General features: G+C 34.2%; 1 protein-coding gene across 1 annotated transcript; it reads left to right on the top strand.

The window, feature by feature from the left end:
• Nucleotides 1-26,197, top strand: LOC129233410 (uncharacterized protein C11orf24 homolog; the record flags this gene model as incomplete). The annotated part of the gene is made up of 4 exons (XM_054867439.1): nt 1-154; nt 12,244-12,984; nt 19,089-19,198; nt 26,120-26,197. Coding segments are annotated over exons 1-4 (1,083 nt in total), but the record flags the coding sequence as incomplete, so codon positions are not given.

The raw sequence follows: 26,197 nt of genomic DNA, 5'->3' as shown, positions 1-26,197 counted from the left end.
ATGGCGACTGTACAAGACGCATTAAATGAAATCGCCGAATTCCGAAGATGGAGGACGGTGCACACAAGAAAGTTCACCAGACTCCAAAATGATAACACAGAATTAAAAGAAATGGTGCGGACCCTAACATACAAGGTGCTCTGTCTGGAGCACAGTAAGTATTCAACGTTTTTGTAATAAGTGTTGCGATTACTAACAGTAGTACATAACTTTTTTAACTATATAATTCAATAGTGATACAGTCGGTAGTGTCGGGTAGTGTCACGTAATTATGCGACGTGATCAAGATCCCTCGAACCGTTGTTTGGCAGAGGAAATTTTTGTCCGATTGAAACTTATTCGATCTTAAATAATCGAAAAAAAAAACAAGAATGAAAAGGTAAAACATTATGTAATCTAAATTTGTCCAAAGGTTTACAAACAAGCATGAGTAACCTTTTATTTTCACTCTATCTCTTTAAATAAAATAGAAACTCTGACCTTTATTGAACCGCGTGACATTTTAAAAACATGATGCCAAAATCATTAGTTGCACATATTTACTAAGGTAAAACTTTTCAACGGGATACATAGCCAACAGTGCCGCTTCTTACAATCTACTTTTTTCCAGAATATTGGAACTGCCATGTAGCAAGTAGTCTCTTGACCGAAAACCTGTTGTAACTGCCAATAGTTCACGTGGTAACTGCGATTTGGTGGACATTTTCATACAAGAGAGCATAAACTAGACTAAATTGCTGAACTTTTCGAAAGAACAAAGGACAGTGGTACGTTAGTGCTTCGGTACTGGTTTGATCTACCTTGGCGAAAGTTGAAAAATATTGTACACGTATCCACAGAGTCAAATATTGACACAGCCAAATATTACACAAATATTTTTTTAATGAATTTATAAAGTATAGGAATAAATTTGCCTTTTAAAAGGACTGTTTAGTATTTCATTTGGTTGAAGCAATGATGGATTCATACGCATTTTAGCCCCATTTCTGACTCCGGCATATATATATGGGAAACTAGGGAGGTTTAACCCATAGGGTGACTTTACCCATGAGGAATTTGACAATTTTAGTCATATTATTGGTTGACCAGTCACACAACAGTATTTTGCAGAGCTAAGCTATTTCAGAATTATGAGTGATTTTAAAAAAAACTTCAGTGTTAAATGACACTGCCCCAAAAAAGTAAATTTTGAAGATTTTGGATTTTTTTTATATTTTTTTGAAATGAATTTTAAAAGCATACATGTTTTAGTTACTTTTCTATCGATGCTAGCTATCTATCGATGTACAGTAGTTTTATATAACTTTAAATTAAGTTGCTAAAATTTAAGGAAAACTAAAAGCTAGCTAGGTAACTTTGACCCTAAGCAAATGAGGTAAATTTGACCCAAAGACTAATTTGATGTTTTTCAATGAATTTTCGTTTATGAATAGATAAAATATTGTGAATTAGACCTTAATGATTTGCTTTTATTTAAGCAATAACTTTGACGTTGTGAATGAGAACTGGGATTTTAAAGAATAACTAAAATGTTTTGATCTAATATATATATATTTTTTGTTTTGACATATAACTAAAATACTAATGATCTTTAAACCCAGTTATTTGTTTTTTAATAGGATAACTGAAATACTATTTCGGTCTTAACTGATAAATTTTTGATTTAGACTTCTGCTTTTTTTCTCAATGTGCAATAAGATTATTTTTTACTAGCCGCCTGCGGCGACCAGCTGGTCCGCCTTTTTACGCCAGGGGTGCCGCCTTCGGCGGCTTCTTAAACAATTTAGCGACGACATTAATCAATGTTTTTCTCTATAAATCAGTATTATCATTCGTTTTTTTTGCCAATGTTGCCGCCATCGGCGGCTGCTTAAATTAATTTCGTGGCGGTGTCAATCAATCTATATCTATCTATATCATTAATAATTTGAATAAAATATTTTCTAGCTCTGTCTCCAGTTTCGTCGTTTGGAATATTTTTAAAGGAGGGGGAGGGGAGACACAAACGACGTACTCTTCATGCAAATTTTGTCGAATAATAAACAAAAAGCACTTCCACTTTTATGTGAAAGCATTGTTTTTTCAAAGTCATGGTGTATGTGGGGGAGGGAGGGGGGCATTGGCACCCAATGTGCAAGCAGCCACCTACGGCGGCTGTTCGGCTAACTTGTCATTTACCTTTTTACTTCAAGTTTGCCGCCGTCGGCGGTTGTTTAAATAAATTTGGCAGCAGTATTAATCAATCCCTCTTTTTTTGTGCCATTCGCATTTTCACGCCAAGATTGCCGCTTTCGGCGGCTATCTACCTTTACAATCTATCTCTACATTTTCTTATCCATCTCTATTTTGACCTCCTCACCCATTTCCTAATAAAAACAAAGAACACTCAAAAAACCACTTTTCATTTACGTAGAGCAGAAAAAAAAGCTCAAATTCCCCGTAGTGTGCAAAAAGTAGCGTTTGACAAAGATAAAAAAATCTCGCTGTTTTTATTGAATTAATGCGCACAACTATGAAATGTAACGTAATATAGATACAGCGAAAGGTCCAGCTTGGGGGGGGGGGGATGGAAAAAGAAATAAAAGCAATCCCTAAATGAAACAAAAAAAGGAAAGAAAAAACACGTGGTCATCACGTCAGAAAATGAAGTAAGCTATATAGTAAAAAAGATTAACATTGCTTGCGATTAAGATCCCATCGTAAATATCGAATCGAGACCCAAGTAGTGACGTCACAGGCATAAAAGAGTGAAGAACGCTTTTTTCGAAAAAACTATTGCGTATTTTTAAGAACTTTTTTCTTCTGAAGAGGGCGAAATGTTTTTAATATTACCAACTTAAATTTCAGAAATGAGGCTTTGATACTTATCGCAGGATGATATTTGAAAAAAATAAAACCCAGAAAAACATGCAAATTAAAGGTTTTTTCAAAAATGCATAAAAAATACAAAAATTTCTCCATCTTCAAAATTTTTTTGTTCATCATATTTAAAATTAAATTTCCGACACTATAGTACCAAAACTATTTGTCTGGTGCGATTGGTTCGGGATCTGTGATGTTAAAAGTACTAAAAAATGCTAAAAATCACATAAAACAATAAATAACTTTTTTTCTAATTAATATATCAAATCGAAGCCCGAGGTTCACAACTTCAGCAAAAACTACACCTGTATACCAAATTTCATCTTTCTAGGCCTTACCGTTTTCCCGGGATGCACGCCACACACACACAAACATCTTATTTTATTATATGTATAGATAAAATCGATAACAATTTACCTAAAGAGTGAACATTTGTACATTCACTTATCAAGTATCACTGATCAATGCAAAAACACAATCAAACCTTCGTTTTTGATTTCGATATCCTATGAGTCTTCTTACATTCATGAAGGGGGTCATGGTTCCCGGGGTGTTTGGCCAAGTCTCCCCAGCTCTAGGGACGCTTGACCCATTTACATACCTGATGAATGTAATTTTTTGTACCATTTTATTTATAAATATGCTATTTTCAGCCATATTAATGCGCAAAATGGCGCACTATGTATATTTTTTATTTAGTTCGAACTATTTTACAAAACAAATGGGAGGTAAAAAAGAACAAAAATTGGGTCAAGTCTCCATAGTTTACCCTACGCGTTTTCGAAATACTGTAATTTGCATTGCGGTTTTGCAAGTAAAATTCTCAAAATATTACAGTACAATATTTTGTAGTTTAATATGTACATTCACAGAAAAAAGTAACAATAGACTTTTGACAATACTACCGTAGAAAGGAAAAGTGCAGTAGTTGCAGAAATGAGTTTTCGAGATATTTGAAGGAACAAGTTTTGTATTCCACACCAGTAATTGGGAAATGCTGAAACTTTACGTTTTTTGCGTGCTTAATTTTCGGCGGAAACCAAATAAACTAGCTTGTACATTACAGCTTAAGTACAATACATGTCTAAGAATGAAAGCACTCAATATGAACGTTTAAAGCAATTTTTTTACGTGAAAGATTTAAACGTATGAAGCTTAAAACTTGCAAAAATAAGTAAATTTCAAAAATCACAAAGATATCTTTATCTGATATCTTTCTATTAAAAAAAATAAAAAGATATCGGCGATCTAATGAGCTGTAATTTAATTTCTCTTTAAAACGCACTGAATCATAGTGGACTATTTTCAAGTATTGTTTTACTAGGAGTAGCACTTTTGAAACTCTACGTTGTATTACCCTAAACCCTTCAAATAAAATTCCAATTTTTTAAATGCTTATATCTTCGTGAATGTGACACTTTTACGAAAACAGGTAGAATGTATGCAAATTAGGGCGTTTCGAAAAACAAGTTGGAATCTCAATTTGCAATACCCCCCCCCCCAAAAAAAAAAAAAGTTGTGTATTGTTGGTACAAAGCAGATATAAACTTATCCATTTAGAAAAACTCCTTGATGGTTCCAACGAGGCTCAAATCTCAAAAAATAGTAAATTTTCAAAATCTTTTATGAAAATTTAAAATTTTTTAGCACCATTCAAATGCTTCATTTTAACTTTTCACATATCTTTGAAATTGTTTACTCTTTACAGTTTTTATCTTGTACGTAAGCCTTAAAATTTCGCGAAATGAAAAAAAATGACATTTTAAAGGGTTTTTTCACATTGACATTTCTTTTATAGTCCAGTTATTATTTTTTTCAAGAAATGTGCATATTTTAAATTACTATATGGTTTTAATAGATTTCACTTTTGAATCAATCTTAAAAAATTGGACTTGTGACTCAGTTTTGGCATTGATGATCGCAAGTATGTTTTCTTATTAAGTCATATCTAGCGTATACCTTAAATACTAATCTATAGACTCATTAACCTGTGTGAAAATCCTTTCAACAAACAGACTGTTAATTAAAAAAAATAATGAATTATCGTTAAACTTTTAACTTATTTTGAAAAATCAACCGTTATTAACTGTGCCGGAAGTTTTAAAACCTAACTTAAATAGCAAGAAAACGTATTTGATGCATATTGTCAATGTAATTCAGAAAAGAAAATGAGACCCTGAACTTGTCGTCAAAGATAAAAGACCTTTCAGTCAATATCGTTCGGTAATGTGTGCTAATGGCGCTATAGAGTTGTATATTTTTTAAACTCTACTACTACTGATATGAAGATACTCGTTACTCATAGCTTAAAAAATTATGCTTCAGTGTGATTCAAGAACAGACATATTTAAAAAAGGGAAAATAAAAACATGCTAGTTGGTCTCATAATGTCCTAAACCTCGTGGATCCGGTGATTCAATGAAATACCTACTTTGCCGATTTTGAAAACTTGTTATTGGCCACGACTGTGGATGAAAGAAGAAATACAGATAAGTTGAATTACAGAAGGGCATACTAGGCAAAAGAATATCAATCGAAAAACGCTTCTGTAACTGTAAGAGAATTCCTTCTTCCATATTAAGTTGTGACGTTTTTAACTAAAAGTTAAATGACCGGTCAATGTTTGCTTTTGTCTGTTTTAATGGCTAAAAAAGGGGAATGGTTTTTCATTTATAGAAAACATACAACGTTCTTGAAATGCACAAAATATTCTTTTTTTCTATTTTATTAGTATTTTTTATTCTATTTAAATCTCTTTTCTGAAACCTAATTTAAGCATATTTTTAAAGATATAACTTAAGATTGTCTTCAAATTATAGCAGTTCAGTTTAAAAAACATACTTCCATTACTCCATTAGCACACGTTAACGAACGCTAATGACTGAAAGTTCAGAGGGTTTTTGATAGCAAACTCAGGGTCACATTTTACTTTTTGTATTACATGGACAATATGCATCAAACATTTTTTATCGCCTTGTGAGTCAGTTTTTAGGTCTTTGAATTCCTCCGATCGATTTTTGGAAAAGTTAACAGTTGATTTTCAAAAACGGTTGAAACTTTACCAACAATGCCTTAAACTTTCCTCTTTCACACTTCAGATACTGAAAGGGTTATAAAACAGGTGAGTGAGTCGGTAGATCAGTATTTATGGAAAAAGAATAATATTAAGTCTTACGTGCGAATTAAAAAACTCTAAAGAACATAAATCATTTTAAAGACATGTGAAAATAGTGTTGAAATGAAGCATTTGAATTGTATTAGAATTTTAATTTTCATAAATTTTTTTTGAAAATTTCCTATTTTTGGAGAAATTAAAGCTTGGGTAGAACCTCCAAGGAGTTCAAACTGGATAATATTTTATATCTATTTTGTACTAACTAAAACGCAACTTTTGGGGGTATTGCAAATAGAAATTCGAACTTTTTTTTCGGGAAACCTGTTGCACATAGTACGTAAACTTGTATTGACATTTATTACTTAGATCTAGTTATTTCAAATGAAAGATGAAAAATCTTTTCTTTCCTTAATTCGTCGTTGGTCCACCCCAATATGATTTTATTTTTTCTTGAAAATGACAGCTGTATGATACATTTTATGCGGAAACGTTACAGCACATTTGGTCTCTTATATCTCGAGATATTCAAAAAATGCCAATTTTCGAAGCTCTCTCAATATTTTTAGTGATGTAGTGTATAAAGGCCTACTTAAAGACTTTACAAAAAATTCAAGCTACGACAAGATTCCACCATCTGCATATGGTAGGAAATTCATCTTCAAGGCAAGTGAAATATGTATTCCGTGGACAAAACTCTCAACATTGAGGGACTTTTCGTAAAGTTTTTTCCGAGTTTTAAACGTTATTTTTCGATTGAGCGGACACGAGTGCAAATAATTTTTGCTTCCAGACACATGTACTTTTAGCTGCTTTTAATTGCATTTTATTCATTATTGCACTATAAAAATGTTTCCTGGAAAGCTTTGAAACTGAAATGCCGTAAAAGTGATTCCTCAATTTGCAGCATTGAAGATTATTTTTAAATTCTATTCTGAGTGAAGCAATGTATAACGGATCAAGTCGATGTGTTTGAAAAAGGGTTTTTGTTAGAGGGAGTTTTATGGAGTCTTGTGTATGTCCTCTGTGGTACTGTTTCAACTGTCTCTACATAGTAGCAAACTCCTTGGAAGTTTTCCCTCTTTAACATTCTAATTTTTGTGAAGGGAGCAAAAAACATAGTTGCCCTTATGCACACCCTATCTCCTTACTTAGATTACAAAAAAGAAAAGCGCAAAAAAGACTGTCACTAAACTCAGTTATTGCTTGGAAATATCTTTGTGATTTGAAATGGTTAAACTAATTATTAACAATTTTTACTTTATTCTATATCTTATATACAGAAGAAAGTACTGCATTCGTGCAAATTTTCGAATTTCGAGCATTGACGGGTTCGAACTTTTCGAGATGTACCGAGTTCAGTTCGACCATTTTTGGAATATGTCTGTCTGTATGTGTGACCGATTTTTTGTGGCCACTCTACAGCAAAAACTACCGCATGAAATCGAACGAAATTCCGTGCACATATAAGCCCTAATGTGAACTTGTGCCCATTGGCTTTTGGCGCGAATTCCTCCAATGGAACGGGGCAATGGAACGTTTCTTGAGTTATGCGTGCCTGCTATTCTGCAAAAAAGTATCCGCGGGAATCAAACATTGGTCCATATGTTGTCCTTTACATGCACAGGTGCTATTTCAGTTTTAATGTCGATAGCTCAAATGGGGGCTGAGCTATACATTGTTTTGTCATAAATTGTGAAAGCTATATCTCAAGAAATGAACGAAATCAAACATTTATCAACAAGTAGCCCTTAGCGGGTATAAGAGGTGATTCTATTTTGGCGTCAAAGCTGAAAAGGGGTTGGCGTAATCGAACGCTCCTTTTTTTTTTTTTTCCATTGAGAGTGTATTGAATTTATTCATTAAGAGAATTCTTGAGCTATCTCAAGAAGTGATGCTACATTCTGGATCAAATTTGGAAGAAATTTGAACATATATGTAAACAGGAGTTAGTTCAATTTTCGCACCGATCGCTTCAAGAGGGGCAGTTTTTTTTTGTGCAGATAAATAGCTAAAGATAAATACGCAGACGACAGTCTTACGATTTCTCGTGCTTTTAATTTTTGGCAGATGATCGGAATAATATCTCAATGGCTTAAAATGTTTAATTTTTGCCACCTTATGTTCACTAACAAATAAAATATTTACAATTAATTCAAGCAAGGCTTTAAAAATAACTTTGAATTTTCGCTCTTTGCTTTGCTTTGCTTTTGCGATAATTTGGAAATTGGGACGGTCGTCAAATTTTTGCGTGTGTAATGTTGTCTTTGTTGGGAATATTGCTTCCTCGTCAAGCATGCGGAGAGATCAGAGTTCATTAGAAATTTAAAGAAGAAAGTTTCGTGATGGCCACAACATGCTCTCTTTTTAATGTCAATATTTAATGTCAATTGTTGAATTCAAACTATGGAAACTAATTACTCATTTTATTTTGAGTTATCGTTCTACTCCCAGCTGATCTAATAATTGTTCAGATTAGTTGTTTTAATCAGACGTAAAACTAAAATACATTTAATCTGTATTTTCAAGTACAACTTTAAAAATTACCACAAATGAAACGGAACGTCCAGTATGCAATTTTGTTGGGAACAAAACCTATTGATAGGAACAAATTCAAACTATTCTTCTGATTAAAAATATAGTATGTGAAATTGTGTTAAAAGTTGCAATAAGTATACACTTGTGTATTGAAACCGATTTTGCTTTATTTTTTTTGCAGAATCTGATTACCTGGGTGAGGTTGCCGCTTCCACTCATCGAGAGGTCTTTAACGAAGGTTAGTATTCAAGAACTTTATATAAGACGGAAGATCTTCTGACTAATGATCGATATTTCTTCCCCTTTCGAAATGCATATTGCTTAATCACGTTAAAAAATGCTTAATCCTTTGAAACTGCTCTATTTTTAAAGTTCTATACTGTTAAAACTACAGAAGAAGGTCCCTTATCCTTCAATACCCTTAATAAGGGTAAAGAAAATTTATTTTGGAACCCGTTTTTTCTTTCTTCGTTTTAGAGTTAATCTGCTTTTCGCAAATGTATGGGTCGATAACAACCAATATAAATGGCTACTCTAAATGCTAAACATAGGCTTCGCACTGTTTATCAAAAAAAAAAAAAAATCGATAAACGTTCAGACAACACAAGTTCAAATCCCGATTGCGGTTTGCGAAGTAATTTTTCTTGACGATATTTTTTGGATCGAGTGGTGTAAAAACGGGTGTAAGTGCCCGTTTTATTTTTTTGAAAAACTGTTATTAAAACAAGGTGGACTTAGTTATGTTCAAATAAAAACTGAAAACGACAGTTGCAGTGTTTAAAACTGTAATTCTAGTCGTGTCTTGATTTTTTTAAAGCTTATACATCAAACTATAGCTACCACAAATAATGTTTTGAAAAATAGTTTGGTTCCACCCTCCTGCCCTCTACCGCTTAGGCCATCCTTGCAATCGTCAACGTTTTGTGAAGAGTTAAATTGTCTGTTCAGAAATAATTTATTAGAATCGGAATTACAATTACAACAATATAATCCCTCATCCTCGAAGAAAAAAAAACAGGTTGAAAATACACATTGAGTTATTACAGTTTCGAAGAGCCCCCTTCATCAATCGTTTCCGGATCTGAATTGACCTGTTCCAAGTTTTACAGAAATCTGTCATTACAAAACTGCCGTTGAAAAGTAGTTGTCAAGTTTATTCACTACAGTAACATTTTGCTCTTAACTCTGAGCTTGAAGTAGATACAGTTTAAAATTTTAGCTGGGGGGGGGGGGGTACTTGTTTTATATCCCGTTTGAACTAATCGTGAAAACTGGAACTTCATCCGTTGCAAAAAAAAACTTCTTTCAAAACACAGAATGTTAAGTGATGTGAGAATTTATTTATGCCCTTTTTAGCAGATTTTTGTGAACTTATAACTGAATTACAACAACAAAAATTTCCTTTATTTGTGTTTCAAAATTTATGAAATTTTCGAATTCTGAATAAATGTCGCATGGTCCTTAAAACTAATAGAGCCTGTAATTAGGTATTTGAGCTGCTTTTTACAAAAACCTGTTCTTGTGCACACATAAGATAAACAATTTCTACACCCTAACTTAAGTGACGCAGCTGACGGGGTCCCTTCATATAAGTATTTGAAAAAAAGACGTGAATAATCTCTTTACGTAGTTAAATGTTGATTTCTTTCTTAAGTTTCCATATTTCATGAAAAATTATATTAATTATGGCCACTGCATTCCATTTTTTATGCTTCAAGTTTTTGTATACAGCCAGGTACCCATATTTGGGACAGTACCCTAACTTGGGACATTTTGCCGAAATTAGTTTTAACGACTTTTACACCTGTTGATATAGCACCAGTGAGAAATAAATGGTGTTAAAGGATACATTAGTAGTTATTTTATGAGGCTATGCGAGTTGAATTTTGATGTATCAGAACTATTGGCCATTTTTACGATACCGAAAATTTCGGAAAAATATGCTATTTTGAAGTAAAGGAAAAGCTTTGGTTACCTATGCAAAGTGAGCAGCATTAGTTTGAATTTGTTTCACAATTCTTCTCGTATATGTACCTGTGCCTTATTTGGGTAAATTCATTTACACTTAACCAATTCAGTTAAACTTATTCATTCATAAATTTGAGAAATTGCAAATACGCTCCAAACTTGTAACACTGCTCCAAGTTAAGATACTAAGGCATAAAAAGTGTTTATAAGGAATATTTAAGAAAGTGTTTAAATTTTATTAACAAAAACATATAGATACAAAATTTTACAAATTGAGGGCTATTCTGATGACAAATGTGTCATACCATAACAAGAAATAACAGTTGTCGTTAAAAAAAAATCAATCCATTGATGAGCAAAAACATTTTGCCAAAATATGTGTTAGTTCTACTCATGAAAATAAGTCTCACTGTGCAGATGAGGCTAATTTATTAATAGTTTATTTTACGTATTATGAAGAAATGAATGTGAAAAGATGTGAAATAAGGAACAAGGAGAGCTGAAAATAAGCTTTGTTAATAGTAATTTCGGTTCACCAATTGCTTTTATGCTTCCAAAACTGGAAGGAAAGCAGAAATATTACATTCAGAAGAATTTTAAAATCTAGGGAGACGATGTTTTCAAGGGCAATTGTACATTCTGAAATCATTCAGTTTTCAACATTACAACATTTCTATTTAATGATTTTTTTCTCTATTGGGTAGTGAAATAAATTTTTTTGAAATGTTAGTTGGTGTCCCAAACTATTATCCGTTACTGAATACATGAAAGGAAGATCAAAAAAAGTGTCCCAAGTTAGGGACCCCCCCCTCCCTAACTAGGGTAAGTAAAAAATATTTTTGTTTTACTTTTAAAGCGATATATCTACACATCTTTACTTTGTCTTGAGGTAAAGAACTAAGGCAGACCCTAAAATTCGAGTTCTTCATTCGAATGGAAAACAAATGATTAATATGCTACTAAAGGTAAAAGTTTAAAATTTTACCAAGTACGAGCACTTGACTGTATATGAAATGTGAGTAAGGGAAAAGTTTAAATGTTTTGCTTTATCAAGTTATTAAAAATATATAAACGATTTTAGATAAATACACTATATATTGCAATGAAAACATTACATACTTTTCGTGTCAAATTATCACGCGCAAGCTAAAAAGGTTGAAAATTCCGCCAGAGCAAAAAACCCTCTATAACGCACTGGCAGAAATTATTTGCTTGTGTTTGTATCTTTATTTCTCATTTGCCAAAATAAAGGACAACGATAAAGGAATTTTCTGCACTTAAAAAATGACCTAACCTTAAAAAATGACCCTAATCAGTTAACTAAACCAAAATTGTCAAGGTCTTCACCAGGAAAATGACGGTAAATTTCAATTTTTAGTTATAGGACACATGCAAGTTTTAGTTTTTGTGAAGTTGTAATGGTTTCATAGGTGATGACCAAGTGTAATGACTTGAATGTAAATATCCGTAATGTACATGCATGCCTCATTCTGATCCGGCAGCGCTACGTATATGCTTTTTTGTAAAGTAAAAGCTATGACTTTTCCGAAAGAGAATATACTTTGTAAATAGTGTTGACAAAGGTGTTGAATTTTTAAGTGTGTTTTTCGGCAAAGGTATTTTTAATGCGTAAATCTTCATAATGCACAAGAAATTCTTTCGTATCGTAAATGAGCACAAAGATAGCTTTCAATTTTCCAGAAGTGAATGTTTTCCGTTATATCATACATGACCACAACTCACAATAAAATTTATTTCGACAGATCCGGAAGCCTATGAGGCGCCCCAACCTCAACCCAGAGTTGACCCTGACGTGGTTAACATCAGAAACAGGAGGCGGAGGGCCAGGGCCGCCGCTCGTCGAAGAAGTGACGAGCAATTGGAGCAATTGACGGCTGCAACAGATGAAGCGCAGGTGGCGACGACCGAAGTCAGGGCGGCCACAACCGAAGCAAGGCAGGTTAAAGGGGAGCTTGTTCAGGCCACCACAAATGGGCTGGCCACAAAATCACAGATGGAAGCAGTGTCATCTGATATGCGTGTGTTGTTAGAACGCATTCCAGCCCCGAGGGAAGAGGCCGCTGAGTCGGCCCCATTCGTAGATCCAACTCCTCCAGGAGTGGCAAATATCAATGCCACCAGGAGGAGACTCGAATTTGGGGATCCATCGGTGTCGGGGGAGTCCTTGGCACCATCCGACACGGATTCGACGCCGAAGGACGACGCGACTAAAGCAGCGACAGCTCCAGTCCTTCCCTCGAGTGGCTCTCTTGTGCCGTCTGACACAGATTCAACCCCGCCTGCCTGCTCGTCATTTGCCGTTCCCGCTATGACCACCCCTGCCGCTGGACTTATGCTCTCCACCAGTGGATCAATCGATCCGTCAGATACGGATTCGACTCCGGCGGCCACCAGCTCTTTTGTTGCACCTATGCCGACAATTTCCGCCCTTTCCGCTGCAGCTCCTCTGATGACCACCACTGACACGACTCCACAGTCTTCGGGTCTGTTGATATCGTCGCCAAAAAAAGTCGGTTCGGGCTCGCAAGGTATGCCCTTTCTCTTATTTTTCAAACATTCTTTCTGAAGTCACACCTGTATTACTTTAATACCGAATTATTATACCCGCATTCTACAATATCCGGGTTTAATATTTTGACACGAAAGGATTTTTCTCTCTCGACCGAACATAGTAAAATGAAAGCTTGTAATTGACTGGTTTCGAATAGAAAGTAGAGAATATTTCAAATGCGATTTTCCCCCGACTTCTTACAACTTGTGCATTCTATTTAGCGACGGTTGAACTGAGCAAGTTTCCTGTTAAGTAAATATTTTAAATTCCTTTTCTCGTAGTATTTCTGACTGATATAGTAATATATTTGAACTGTTCAATATTTACTCGTAGATTTGCAGAAATTTAACGTAGTTTTTCTTTTTGCTTTAAACTACAATACTTTCGATTACTATGTAAAAGGAAGTAAAAACAGTATCGTTGAATTACTATTTGTTCTTTTGATTGTTTAAAAATTTTTAATTGCTAGTTCTGTCCATAGTTTGATTTATAATGCCTATTTTTCCACCTCGTTGCATTAGTTGAATGTCCTTACATTCGTAAGATCTCACATCTTTCTTTTTTTTTTTAATTTTAATAACCCCGAAACACGTGGCAACTATGTTTTACTTTTTTTTTGCTCGTTTTAATATTCTTTGTCAGATTTGTCCTTTTCGATACTAGGGTACTTACTACTCAATTTATTCTGTGTCTGGAATGAAGATGCAAACTAGAGTAAGCTATGAGTAACGAAAACTGAAAGGCTGCTGCAGTAGCGCCACATTTTTCATTCAGGCTTGGACCTTAGTGATATCGTGCCTAATCAACACCATGAAGCGCATCGGAGAATCCAGTAGGATGGAAACAATGTGCGTCTTGATCGCCGCGCAGTGGATCATTTTGACCGAAAACCAGGCCTTTTTTTTTTGTTTATGCATGGAAAACTCAAATAGAAGCAATATAAGGTATTATTCAATGCGAAATTTTAAGAAAAAAGGTATTTGTTTAATACAAAATGATTACCAAAACCTGATTCGCTACTTCCATAGTCTTTTCCATCGCTGTTATCTCTCTCATGGAGCAGAAGACTCATGATTTCAGAAGACAACGGTTTGCTCCTTTTATACATGACTAAAGTCTGTTTCTGCTAAATTATGTGTCGATAGTTAGTCAACTTTTTACTCCACATCATGAGTGAAAATTCGAGGAGTTTTATCGAACGCCTAGAACGTTAGAGCTTCGGCTGCTTCTTCTAAGATCTTTAAAATTGGTAGAATAAATTGTGACATAACAGCAGTACCACGTATTAAAATTTTATGTACAGTGGATGGCATTGGATACCAACCCACGTAGAGTAGCAAATGAATGTTACTAGTTTCGCGTCTATAAACTGCCAAATTCTCCATATCGATGGTGTGGTCACTTGCCTGTCTTTCTGTTTTCACTTTGAACCTATGCATTCCATTTTTATCGATTACTCTAATTGGGGCAGCTGCTACATGATCGGAGAAGAATCTCCTAGACGTATTTCCGTCATCGGGGTTAGAGGTTAGGCCCCTACTTAGGCATTAAGCACTCCCGGAGAATAGCCAGTAAAGAAAATATTTAAACTTCTGTGGGTATATTTTAAAGCTTGACAAAATTGGAAGGGGGACCTGCAACATAACCTGATAAGAGGGTCTATTAATGAAAGAGGGGACAAATTTGGGATATTTATTAAATGCTCATTGTAAATAAAACATGCAGCCAAGGCCCCAGGTCCAGCCAAAGTCATTTTTTTAAATAAATTCGTTTTTCAGAATTTTGCTGTTCTAGTTGGTGTTAAAGTTATATCTCAAATTGTTTTAGATATATCGGCATTGCCTTCTATATGTCAACTCATTTGAGTACAGCATAGGTTAATTCCTCCGCAGCTACGTGCTCTCTCAAACCCTCCTCTTGGCTCTCGAACTCGCCCTCTATAGTTGATCCTTGGTTGTCCAGGTTTCTGTGTTCCGAAAATCAAATTTAAGCCAACTATTGAGCAACTGATCATCCATTTGCAAAACACTTCCCATCACATAATTGGCAACAGTCCATTTTTGTTTGAAGTTGAACCTAAAGTGATTAAAAATGTGATTAAAGAGATCCAACCCACTCATTGGATATTTAGGTAGTTTCGGAGAAGCGTTTCAAAAAAAAAATAATTTTCTTATCCATTTTTCATGGGTAAAAATTTTTGCATTGTCCTTATAATGAACTTTTAGTCGTTTATTTGAACTTCCTTAAATATCCTGAGAAAAAACTAGGACGGTGTGCGATACCGGTAGAAAAATAAAAAAATGTATACCAGTAAGTTTAAACCTGCTTAAAAGACGGGGGGGGGGGGGGGTTGCGGGGGTAAATTTCCTTTTACAGCCATTTTAAGGAAACACTTAACTTATTTTTGGTAGTCAAACAAAAGCTCGGAAGCCCCCGAAACACAAACAAAAATCTTCGATTTGAAATTATTACCGAAAGTCAAATGACTGATTTATACTTGATTGAAAACAATAAAAAAAATTTCCTCAACTAAAAGGCGCAAAATATGTACTTCGTAGTCAAGTACATGACTCCGACTTCCATCTGTTAAAATATTTCTTTACTTACAAGAAAAACGACGGACACAGCAGATAGAATAAGTAGAACAAGCGCAGTTCCCAAGAACACAGCAGTGCAGGTTAAACAACGACTGAGTTTGGAGTACAGGTACGCCTCTTAATGAAGGCTGAGAAACTTCATAAGAAGCATGATGTAGTAACTATTTAAGTGTTTGAAAAACTGACACTTGAGTAAGATTGATCATATTTTCCCATTTTCGACTTTTTCATCAGGTCTTTGGTATGAATACTCTGTGCGCCGTAGTGTTATCTTATATATAAATTAGAGAAATCCTTAATAAGCAACTGCGCAAAAAAATCCATAATTAGAAAAATGTGCTTTTTTCAGCATTCCGCGACTTAGTACTTTAAAATTTCAAATTATCTATTATGCACTGAGTAATAGATGTTTGGCAACTTCCTTGAAACTTGACTCGAAGTAGTTCTCTTTCGACTTCATGAAGAGAAGAAAATACTGCATCATTTGCAGCCTGCTGCATGAGATGTTTTTAGTTTCCCTGGCCATGTAAAACATTTGAAAAAGTAATTTTTTGGGGAGTTTCACTACAGCTTTCAGCATTAATTTGTTGCCCTCTCCTCGTCTATCAAAAATTGAAAAGTCTTTTCCTCTTTCGGACAATATGGATAATAAAATTTGGAAATAAAACCAATATTTTTTTATTGCAACATTTTTTTTTTCAGCTGGTAAAATAATTTGTTAATTCGGGGTTTATTATACGGTAAGTAGGGAATTTGTCTTTATTTTAGTCGTGGAAAAGCAATTCATTACATTGTGAAATTCGTTTAAATAGAGGTTCGTTAAATCGGTGTTTGACGATATATATATATATATCGAATGATTGAGTAACGGAGTAACGGTTCTAACATCTACAATGAAACTCGGGCCACAGCATTATAATTTGCTAATGGTTGACGTGCATGGAAAAGCTTCATTGTGACAAGACTGAACTGAATCCGGTCACTTAAATGTTGTATTGGTAAGTTTGGCAGAGAATAAACGAAAAAGTGGTCAACTATGAACTCTATCTACTGGTGTTTAGGATTCATCCACTCGAGTTAAGGTTAAAATTTCAACTATCAATGCATCGCCAAATACAAAGGCAATTGCTTCGTTGAAATGAAGAGTAGAAGCAATTTTCACTCGGCATAGCTTGACGGGAGACTTTCTAGCAAATAATAGTCTTGTACTTTCAAAGTATTGGGTTGTTCGGAAAGTCATTTCGTTTTTTTTGGGGAACATGAAAGACAGTTTTCGTATAATGAATAAATATTTTATTATAATTATATATTGGCCATTCTGTTCCAACACCTTTTGCCATCTTTCTGGCAGTAACATAATTTCCCTCTAATAAAAGTTTTGGTCCTTGCTGGCAAAAAACTGGTTCAGGTGGTTTTTGACATCTTCATTTGAGGTAAAGGTTTTGCCATCCAAAAAATTTTGCAGGGACCGGAACAAATAGTAGTCGGAAGGCGCCAGATCTGGAGAATATGGTGGATGTTGCAGTACGTCCCATTCAAGCTGTAAAAGTTTTTGGCGAGTGACCAAACTTGTGTGAGGCTCCGTAAGGACATGGGGCACCCACACATCGAGCTTCGAGGTTAAGCCCATGCCTTTCAAATGGCCATAAACAGTCGAATTCGACAAATTTAATCTCTCACCGATCTCTCGTGTGGTTATTCGCCGATTTGCATCAACTAATACCTTTATCGCATCTTTGTCAGCTTCGACCGGCCTTCCAGACCGTGGTGCATCTTCGACATCAAAATTGCCGGATCGAAATTTTGCAAACCAGTTCTGGCACTGGCGTACTGTTAACACGCCTTCTCCATACACATCCGTCAATTTTTTTCTCGCTTGGACAGCATTTTTACCTTTTCTGAAGTAAAAAAGTAAAATATGACGAAAATGCTGCTTATTGCTCTCCATATTTAAAAGGGCACCAACCAAAAACTACTGCGTAGAATTAATAGAACTTTTTCACACACAAGCCTTGCAATATCAGCTCTCAAGACATATAATGGTTATGCGGCTTAAGTGTGAAGTTGGTTTCGAAAAAACGTAATTAAGTCCTCTGACGGGAAAAAACGAAATTACTTTCCGAACAACCCAATAGATGGCGAACGAAAACAGAGCAGCACTCAACTTTTGCAGTTAGACGATAGTTTCAGAGTGGATGTTCCCAAGGGTGTTCAAAAAAAATCGATTTTTCAAGTCGTACTCCCTCTTATTTTTCCTTTAAGGTCAAAAACATTTCAAAAAAGACGTTTCATATAATTTAAACAACGGCATCTTGTGCCGACTTGCGCCTGAAAGTGTGAATTAGTACTCTGTACATGGTCGAATCGGTTTTTTTCCCCCGGAAGTTCAAAATTGTGTGTAGTTAAAACATTGCCCTAATAGCCCCATATGTACCACAGACATATTTATCCAAATTAAAAAATATTTAGCTGTCCAGCAGAAACCATAAATTTGAGAAATAATCAGATTTTTGAAGAAATATTTTTTAATGTAAGGTAAATTTTAAAAAGTTATCCAACTGAAATATATAAACAGTAAAGTCAGTAATAAGCTTTAAATATAAATTTTTGCTTTCCTGCAGTATTCAAGTCTCCCACAATGTCCTCAAAATATGGGTTTTTATGTTTAAGTTAAACATTTCATTTTAAATACATTATTCTTGTGTAATTCATTTAGAAGTGTTAATTTGAAAATGCGTTCTCTAATTATTTTTAAACTTGATATTTTATTAATCTATATGGTAATTTTTAAAAATATAAATCGAAAATATAAATTTTTGAAAAACAAATATTATTTTAGGTCATTTGATAGACTAATATTTTTCTGGTAAATAAGGGGCTATAGGGGCAACGTTTAATCAAAAAAAAGGATATTACCCTGAGCTAGTTAACACTTCCAGACACGGGTTGCCGTTGTTTAAATTATATCAAGCATTTTTTATAACTGTCATGACCTAAAAGGAAAAAGATTAGAGGGTGTCCGAGTTGAAAAATTGACTTGCGGATTTTTCAAGTAAAGTTTTTTTAGACACCTCAATGCCTACGCGTGGAAACCAACTTATGTGATTGACATTTGATAGGTTAACTATAATTGGCGATAACATTGCTGATGTGGATACTGTATGTGGATACAGAGGGGAGAAAGCGAATTAAATAACAATTGAAAGGGACCGTAAAATACTTAAATGAGGAAATGAACCTCCGAATAGTCATATTTTATGTTGAAATTAGGAGACAATATTGTTTCAGCGACTTCTGAGCATTCAATATACGTTTATGAATAATATGAACATTTTAAACACTACGTTGAAGACTTGAATTACGTTTGCAGTACTGAAATCAATTTCATATCTACAGTTTCCCAATTTAATAAATATCATGTCTTTTTTCTCTCCAGCAGGTGTTTCTGCTTCCCCTCGCAGATCACCCAGACTGAAGGAAAAAGCGGAGAAGTCGCCGGTAAAGACTCCCGTAAAATCTCCAGCATCAGCGAGGAGAAAAAGCCAAGACGTAAGTTGTTTTAGCGAACGTACTCGTATGCATTTTGTACTCGTGATCCAATTAGAAATTTAAGTCTGTAGCATCTGGGGCTTATACCTACTGATACCTTCAAGAATATGTAACTTAAGTAATTCCTTTAATAAAACATAACCAATTAATTCCGTCCCAAAGATTTATGTACTGTTGCCCCAAATTTATGTATTGTTCTGGTTTGTCCTAAATAAATCTCAAAATACAGTTTCTTGTGAATTCGCTGTTTACGGTCTGAGCAATCTACGAAGGCACCATAAATTTGAATAACCTTTCGGGGATGCATTATAAATGAACGCAAACGCGAGCCACTATTTAAATTCTCAGCTTTCAGTTCGGTCTATATAACTGTGTTTAATTTGTAAATTATAGTAAAAGGAAATAGCTATGTTAGCTTGTAGAAGTTAAAAGCGTTTACGTCAGACTAATGTAGCACCTTTGTGGTTTTATTCTCAAATCGCTGTAAGTTTATTTTTACTTCCTTTCTGCGGCACTCGGTAAGCAAAATGCTCACCAAGATCTCAGCTAAGAACTTAATGTGGTTTCATTTTCTTCTAAATGGCATCTTTCAGCACTATGACTTTGCTAGAAACAGAAAGACAAAACATAACTCACACTAGAAATCACAAAGTCACTCTGAAAGGCATTATTTAGTTATTAAGCTTAGTTTTCTAGAATTGTGTTCAGTTATTTTGGGAAAAACGCAAAGGTGTGTCCGTAGTTTAAAGCAGCTGAATCTTGTTGCATTTCTATTACTGCTTTCTGTTAATAAACAGTGATATAATTAAAAAATAGATATTACGTACTTTCGGGTATTTGTAACGAATTTTCAATAGATAAATTCCACGAATTCCTACATTTTAATGAAAAAAATTACCAACCGTTTTGTAAAATATAAAATTACAGTGAGGTGGATTTAAAATTTGACAACTACTTTAAACCAGAAGTTCAGAAACTTCTACTGTTCCATTAATTGGTGTTAATACGTCCTAAATTAAGAAACACAAGTTTTAAAATTCATACAATAAGAGGAGAAATTTAGGCAGTGTCATTTTTTGACTTCCTTGATTTTTAATATATGAAAGTAGGTCACGAAAATTTTATGCCTTCCAAAATGTTTTGTTTGCTCTATAATTTGCCAAAGTTGGTTTAGCAGCACTGTTTTACCAAAACGGCTAAAAGGGAAATTACAGAGCGCTATTCGTTCTCTTAAGCACTGCTTATAATGCTGAGCTCTCTTATTAACCAACTTTGAAAGTGGATTGTAAGTTTACGTGTGCAGCTTTTGGTGATCTTCTCGATATTTAAGGGGTGTTGTGCCTTTGTGCACCCCCTTAATATCCCAAATCATTATTTGTCATATCTCAAATTTTGAATAAATGATCCTCTGAAGCAAAACAGGATTTGTTATTGCTGTAGTAGTGTTTTGATCTTTATTATATATGCATCATCACAGTAGATAGATACTATGTTTCTTGAGTGCTGTTGATCTATAACGGGCCAAGTAAAGATAAATGTGACTTTTATAAGGAGTTACGTGACACGTATTATTGTGAAATGTAACTTAGCTAAGGAAACATTTAAGGTTTAAATGGTTTTAATTAAATTCGCACACAAATCCTAGATAGGATCAAGCGTTAGTTTTTAGTGCCAAGGAAGTTTTAGTTTATGAAATTTTAGTAAGCCAAGGAAAATTTGTTTTTAGTGCCAAATGTATAAAATTTTAGCTCATTCAGTTTCTTTTTTTAACAGACTTCAAAGCAATACGTTCTTAGTTCATCGGAGTCTGTGTATCTCTCCGATAACTTGAACACGCATAGACCAATTTGAATTTTTTTTTTCTCTTTTGAAAGGTATATTTCCCAGGTGATCCCATGGTCATCAAGTCAGTATCTGAAAATGGGATTCTTGAAAAATCAACGAAACTCTTCAAATTCTATGGAAAATTTAAAGCGATTTCTGTTTTTTAGTGACTCATGCATTTGCTTTCGGAAAGCGTACTTTAAATAAAGTCGAACTGATGATTGACAATTTTCTTAGTAAATAATAACACATTTGAAACATGTCTTCTGAAGTCTGAGAAGCTTCTCACTATTTCTCCATTTTGCTTAAACAATATCGGTAATAAATATTTTTATTTCTAGGGAGGCTCTGATGAAGAAGGCTCTCCAAGAAAAAGGAGAAAAACATAGAGGTTTTTTTCCAAGGTAAGCTTTCATTCTTTTCCTTGGCACTGTTTCGTAAGGAAAACACATTGGTTAAATACATGCCCCGATTGTGACTTGTTAATAACTTAAAGCTGCTGTAAGAGTTAATTTCATACTTGATACTACTTTTGAAACTAGTTTTTGAAGTTAGACTTGAAAGCATAATTACACACAGCTATTAATATATTAACAAGCTGTTCGTAGCTGATAACAAATGTATGTTGCGTACTTTCAGAACTAGTTGTTGCTCTGTGTAGATACTTCTCAGTTTATGTGCATTATTGCCACCAATGCTTTTAAGCAATTAATTTCGAATGTAAAAGTGCATAAAATATAAAAAATGGAAAAAGCTTTCTGACGGAGAAAAATAGTTTTTGAGCCCTAATTTAGTTTAAAGGAACAAAAAAGTTCAAAGGAGTGAAGCCTAAGTTTGATCACCCACGATCACCTAAAAAGATCATAAATGTCAGATTACGCAACAAGACTCTTTTTGGTTAAAAGATAAACAAAAACTCGGTATCTCTACTTAATTTCCCCAGTGAAAAGACATATTGACTACGAGAACCAGCAGGATGCGCTTAAAATAGCACCTTCTCGACTTGAAACTCGCGTAGAAAAAAAACCTGAGAAAACACAGATTGCAACTCAAATGAAAACGCCATCATTGCAAAGTAATGAAACACGAATGGCATTAGTTAGACATGATATTTTTCTTACTTTGAATGAAATTTAAAATTGATTCAGATCCGTCGTGTTTAGATTTTTTTAGTTATGTTTACTTTTTTGAAGTAGGCGAAGTGACTGTAATTATGGACATCAAAATTTGTACTGTTTTTGAACTGTGATGTTTGTGATTCTAGTTAATAGAAAAACAGATCTCACATTATTAGAACATAAAAATTGCAATTTTATAGCTGTAATCCTATGATCTCACTCACATTAAAATTACGAAATCCATAAGTGAAAAATAGTCTTTGAAAGATTCAGCTGAATAAAAAAGAGTAAAAATAAGTAAAATGCATGGAACTATTCTTCTGATTTTTTTCATTATCGTCAGCCAAATACAGCTTATGTTTTATCATAAATTCAAAATATTTTTTTGTAAGAGTGGCGAAAAAATCAATGGTCATGTATGCACAATACTGTATTTAATTTGACCTACTAGTTATTGGCACATGAGCCTAAAATGAACATAAATATCCTAATTTCAAAAATATACCTATGGTTTGAAATAAAGCTGAGGAGTGTGTACATACAAATAAAACTGCGGTCTAAATAATCAACAGCAAGATCAGACCCTTAAGGAAAAACTTCATTTAAGAAATTTAAATGAAAATAAAATTGTATTTTTACCCTTTCTTGAACATTTTCCTTTAAAGATAGATTTAAAAAAAAAACAGAGTGACACAACCGCCCATGGGGAGCTAGGGCTACTGTGCCTATCTCAGTTTTCCTGACATAGGTCTCTAAGGTGCTAGGCAGATGTTCCGGATGGGTGATCAGCCGTAAGCAAAGCCCCCAGGGATTAGCTTCCAACCACGCTTGGTACTCATTTTATTGAACGATTGAGAAGATGAACGGCTAGAAATAGAGATAGAACCTATGTTTTAAATGTTTTTGGCGTGTTCTTGAAAGAAAATATTTTGAAAATCTATTGATGGTAGGGAAATATAAATTTTAAACTTGGTATTGACAATACAAGACTAATCTGCCCATTACTTGCCGAGTGTCCATAACTAGTCATTTATCCTTATTTCGAAACCTTTTTTGTCAAATTCCCTGAAATAAGTTTTTACGAGTACTGATTAAGGTCTTCATGTGCAGCAATGTTAGTGTACCTACTTACTGCCTAACTTGACATTAGTCGATCGTGAAAATTCTAATTTGCGCGAGTTTGGGTATTTGTTTTGATAAGACTGAATTGAGAGATGGATTATTAGGACTGGTGGAAGTCGGGGTAAAATAATTATACTGTTCATGAAGTTAGAAAAGTTCGATTTGTATAATTCAATTTTTATCCAAAGCTAAACAATATTATCACGTTAAGGAAATAATGGTATAATCATTTGATGCAGTAGTGAGTCAAAAGTAATTTGCTTGCAATGCTTCTGTTGCGAACTGTGGGCATCATATTTAGCATTCTCTTTCTGAATTTATTCGAATTTTCCCAGTTTTATAGCGTCTGAGCATAACCTATAAAATTACACTTGCAAACTTGCAATACTCTAGTAAAGACTATTGTCTAAAGTGATCAAAAGGAGCTGCACTTTAAAATAAAATTTCCTGAAAATTAAGGAGCAAAACATGTTTGCTGAAAAAACAGTAACGCACTTTAGTATCTTTCTCTGAGTGGAATATTTAAGCTGCCAGAGCTTTGGCTCGATAGGGCTACAAGCGTCACACTGCAAGTACAGGAGGAATCACGTGATAAATCCTTTAATCATTTGGCGGTCTCAATCTTTTAAGCGGATATAGTAAGCAGTTGCCGGTGCAGATATGTGTCGTGCTCCTGAAAGCTGCAAGCATGATGTCAAAAAGTAAAGAATGTGTTCTCTATTGCGTTTTATTTGTATCGAATCAATCGGAAAACTAGTAATGAGTCCGTAAACCAAGTATGTAAAGGTTATTAGTCTCTGAGACGGATGTTCCTTGAAGCAGAAAGGTTCAGTTCGAAAGGTTAATATAGTTAGATTCTAGTAACTTGAAGGTTGACCTTGGCGGCGCCCGTTAATAGGGGAGTAGAAAGAAGATCAATTCTTAGATTGACACAACGCCAACATTGTTATCGCAACTTAAATGCGTATTCCTCATCTCTGTTGAGCAAGCTTCTTTTTAAACCTAAAACTATCAGAAGTCGTTCAGAGCCAGATTTAATGAAATATAGTTTAAATTTGTTCTTTGTATACGAATATTACTTAATAGTTTTACACATGTATTCAAAATGAGGTTTCCAGTTGCTATTTAACTAATTAGATGTTTCTTTTTTCAGGATTGGATGTGCTTATTTTTGTAAAGAACTATATTTGTAAATATTTTCTTAATATCTTTTAAATGTGCATTGGTGAATCAAAAGGAGAGTTTCCTTTTTTTAAATATGTAAATAGCCCTAACACTGCCTTAGTCTTAAGGTACAATGGATAATTGGACTGGAGCAATTAAGTCTGGTAAGTAATTTCAAATAATCAATATTCTTTTGGTGTTTAAGAACCAAAATCCGTTTTTATTTCCTCGATTGATTGCTTTGGCTGTAAATCAGCTAATTTATCTCCCAGCGTAAGGGTTTTTTTTTCTCGACATGGCAATTTAAAGCGGCATCAGTGCAGAAAACGATTCAGTTTGACTGTTGACAATTGGAAAAACTCTCTGCTTTAACATTTGTCAACTTCACAACTTGGATTGAGTCTAAAGCGTTTTATTGCATCTAAAAAAGTCGCATATAATGAAATTCAGCTGATTTACAGCAGAAGCCGTTGATACAATACATGGTGACTTGCTTCCTTAAAACACTTTTATTCCAGTAGATGTATTTGCTCTCATTTACCTGGCGGCATTGCATAACATTAAAAGCATTTAGCTTCCATAAATCATTGTTTGCGATAAAATTGATTTTGCTGGTGATCACGGGCACTACTAAACTTGTTATGAAAATTATTTTTGGTCGTTTTTGTAATTATATTATTCAGCAGTAGCCGCACATCGGCTGCTCAGAGAAGCATTTAAACATCCGATACATGTATATTGCGCGTAAGTGGTGGCGTAAATTCAATATTGCGCTCCATCTTTCCAGAAACTTATAATTTTTATATATGTACTTATATCTGATTGCTAATGTCCGAAAGGAGCCCCTCATCTTGCTAAGGCAATACTTAGTCCATAAAAGGGAGGAGCGAACGATAAACTAAGAGGATTTCATTCACCGAATTACCCTCGGTTTATAAATACCCTTAAATTAATGCGGACAAATGAAGAAAAAAAGTGAATTATTTACAAATTAGAAACTCTGCTCATTTTTCATACAGAATTTATTCTGTGATGAAATAAAAAGAGCTTTAAAGGTTCAATACGAAAGATACAGCGAGCAACCGAAGAATGCATGGGTTTGCTAAGTTTAGGATGTCAAAGCGGATTATGTTCCTAATAAGATTACTGCTTTCATTGCTGCATTTTCCTTTGTTGCTGAGTGATAATTACAGAAATTGCAAATAAAAGGGAGCTTGATATTCAAAATTATACAGTTTATTTAGAATAGAAAATTCTCACAAGGGGCAGCTAGTTTGGACTCAAACCGTAGAGGCGTTTTATCAATAAGTTCATTGATGGATTCTTTAATGATTGATGTAATATGTATTTCTAGAGAATCAATTCCATTGGTCAGGCAGGACAGAATCTAGTAAAAATCTTCCTACCCAAAGATAAAGCAATTCAATTTGAAACACTTTGTATAATAAGAACTAAATGAAAATCGGCGCTCTCAAGAAGTAAAAAGAATCTAATTGAAATATGTGACATAGTTGCAATAAATCATTCCCCCCCCCTCAACTCCCCCATGACAAAGAAATATTTTGATTTACTACACACTTTTGGGGAGGTATGTCTTCTATTTCAAAGCAAATTAGTATTTATTCTGCTATTTTTTTTTCTTTTGAATTGAATTATTAAATGTTTATAAGCTGTGTTTTCACTCATTTTGCAGTTTGAAGCCACACCCAGGACTCTGAAAAGTTTCGCTCTGTTCTGTGCCGAGGGAGCTCTGTGGATACTTTATTCTGTG

This window comes from Uloborus diversus, unplaced genomic scaffold (genome assembly GCF_026930045.1).
Source record: "Uloborus diversus isolate 005 unplaced genomic scaffold, Udiv.v.3.1 scaffold_390, whole genome shotgun sequence".
Classification (NCBI taxonomy): Eukaryota; Metazoa; Arthropoda; class Arachnida; order Araneae; family Uloboridae; genus Uloborus; species Uloborus diversus.
The sequence above is the reverse complement of the archived record's forward strand: the minus strand, read 5'-3'. Positions and strand labels throughout refer to the sequence as shown.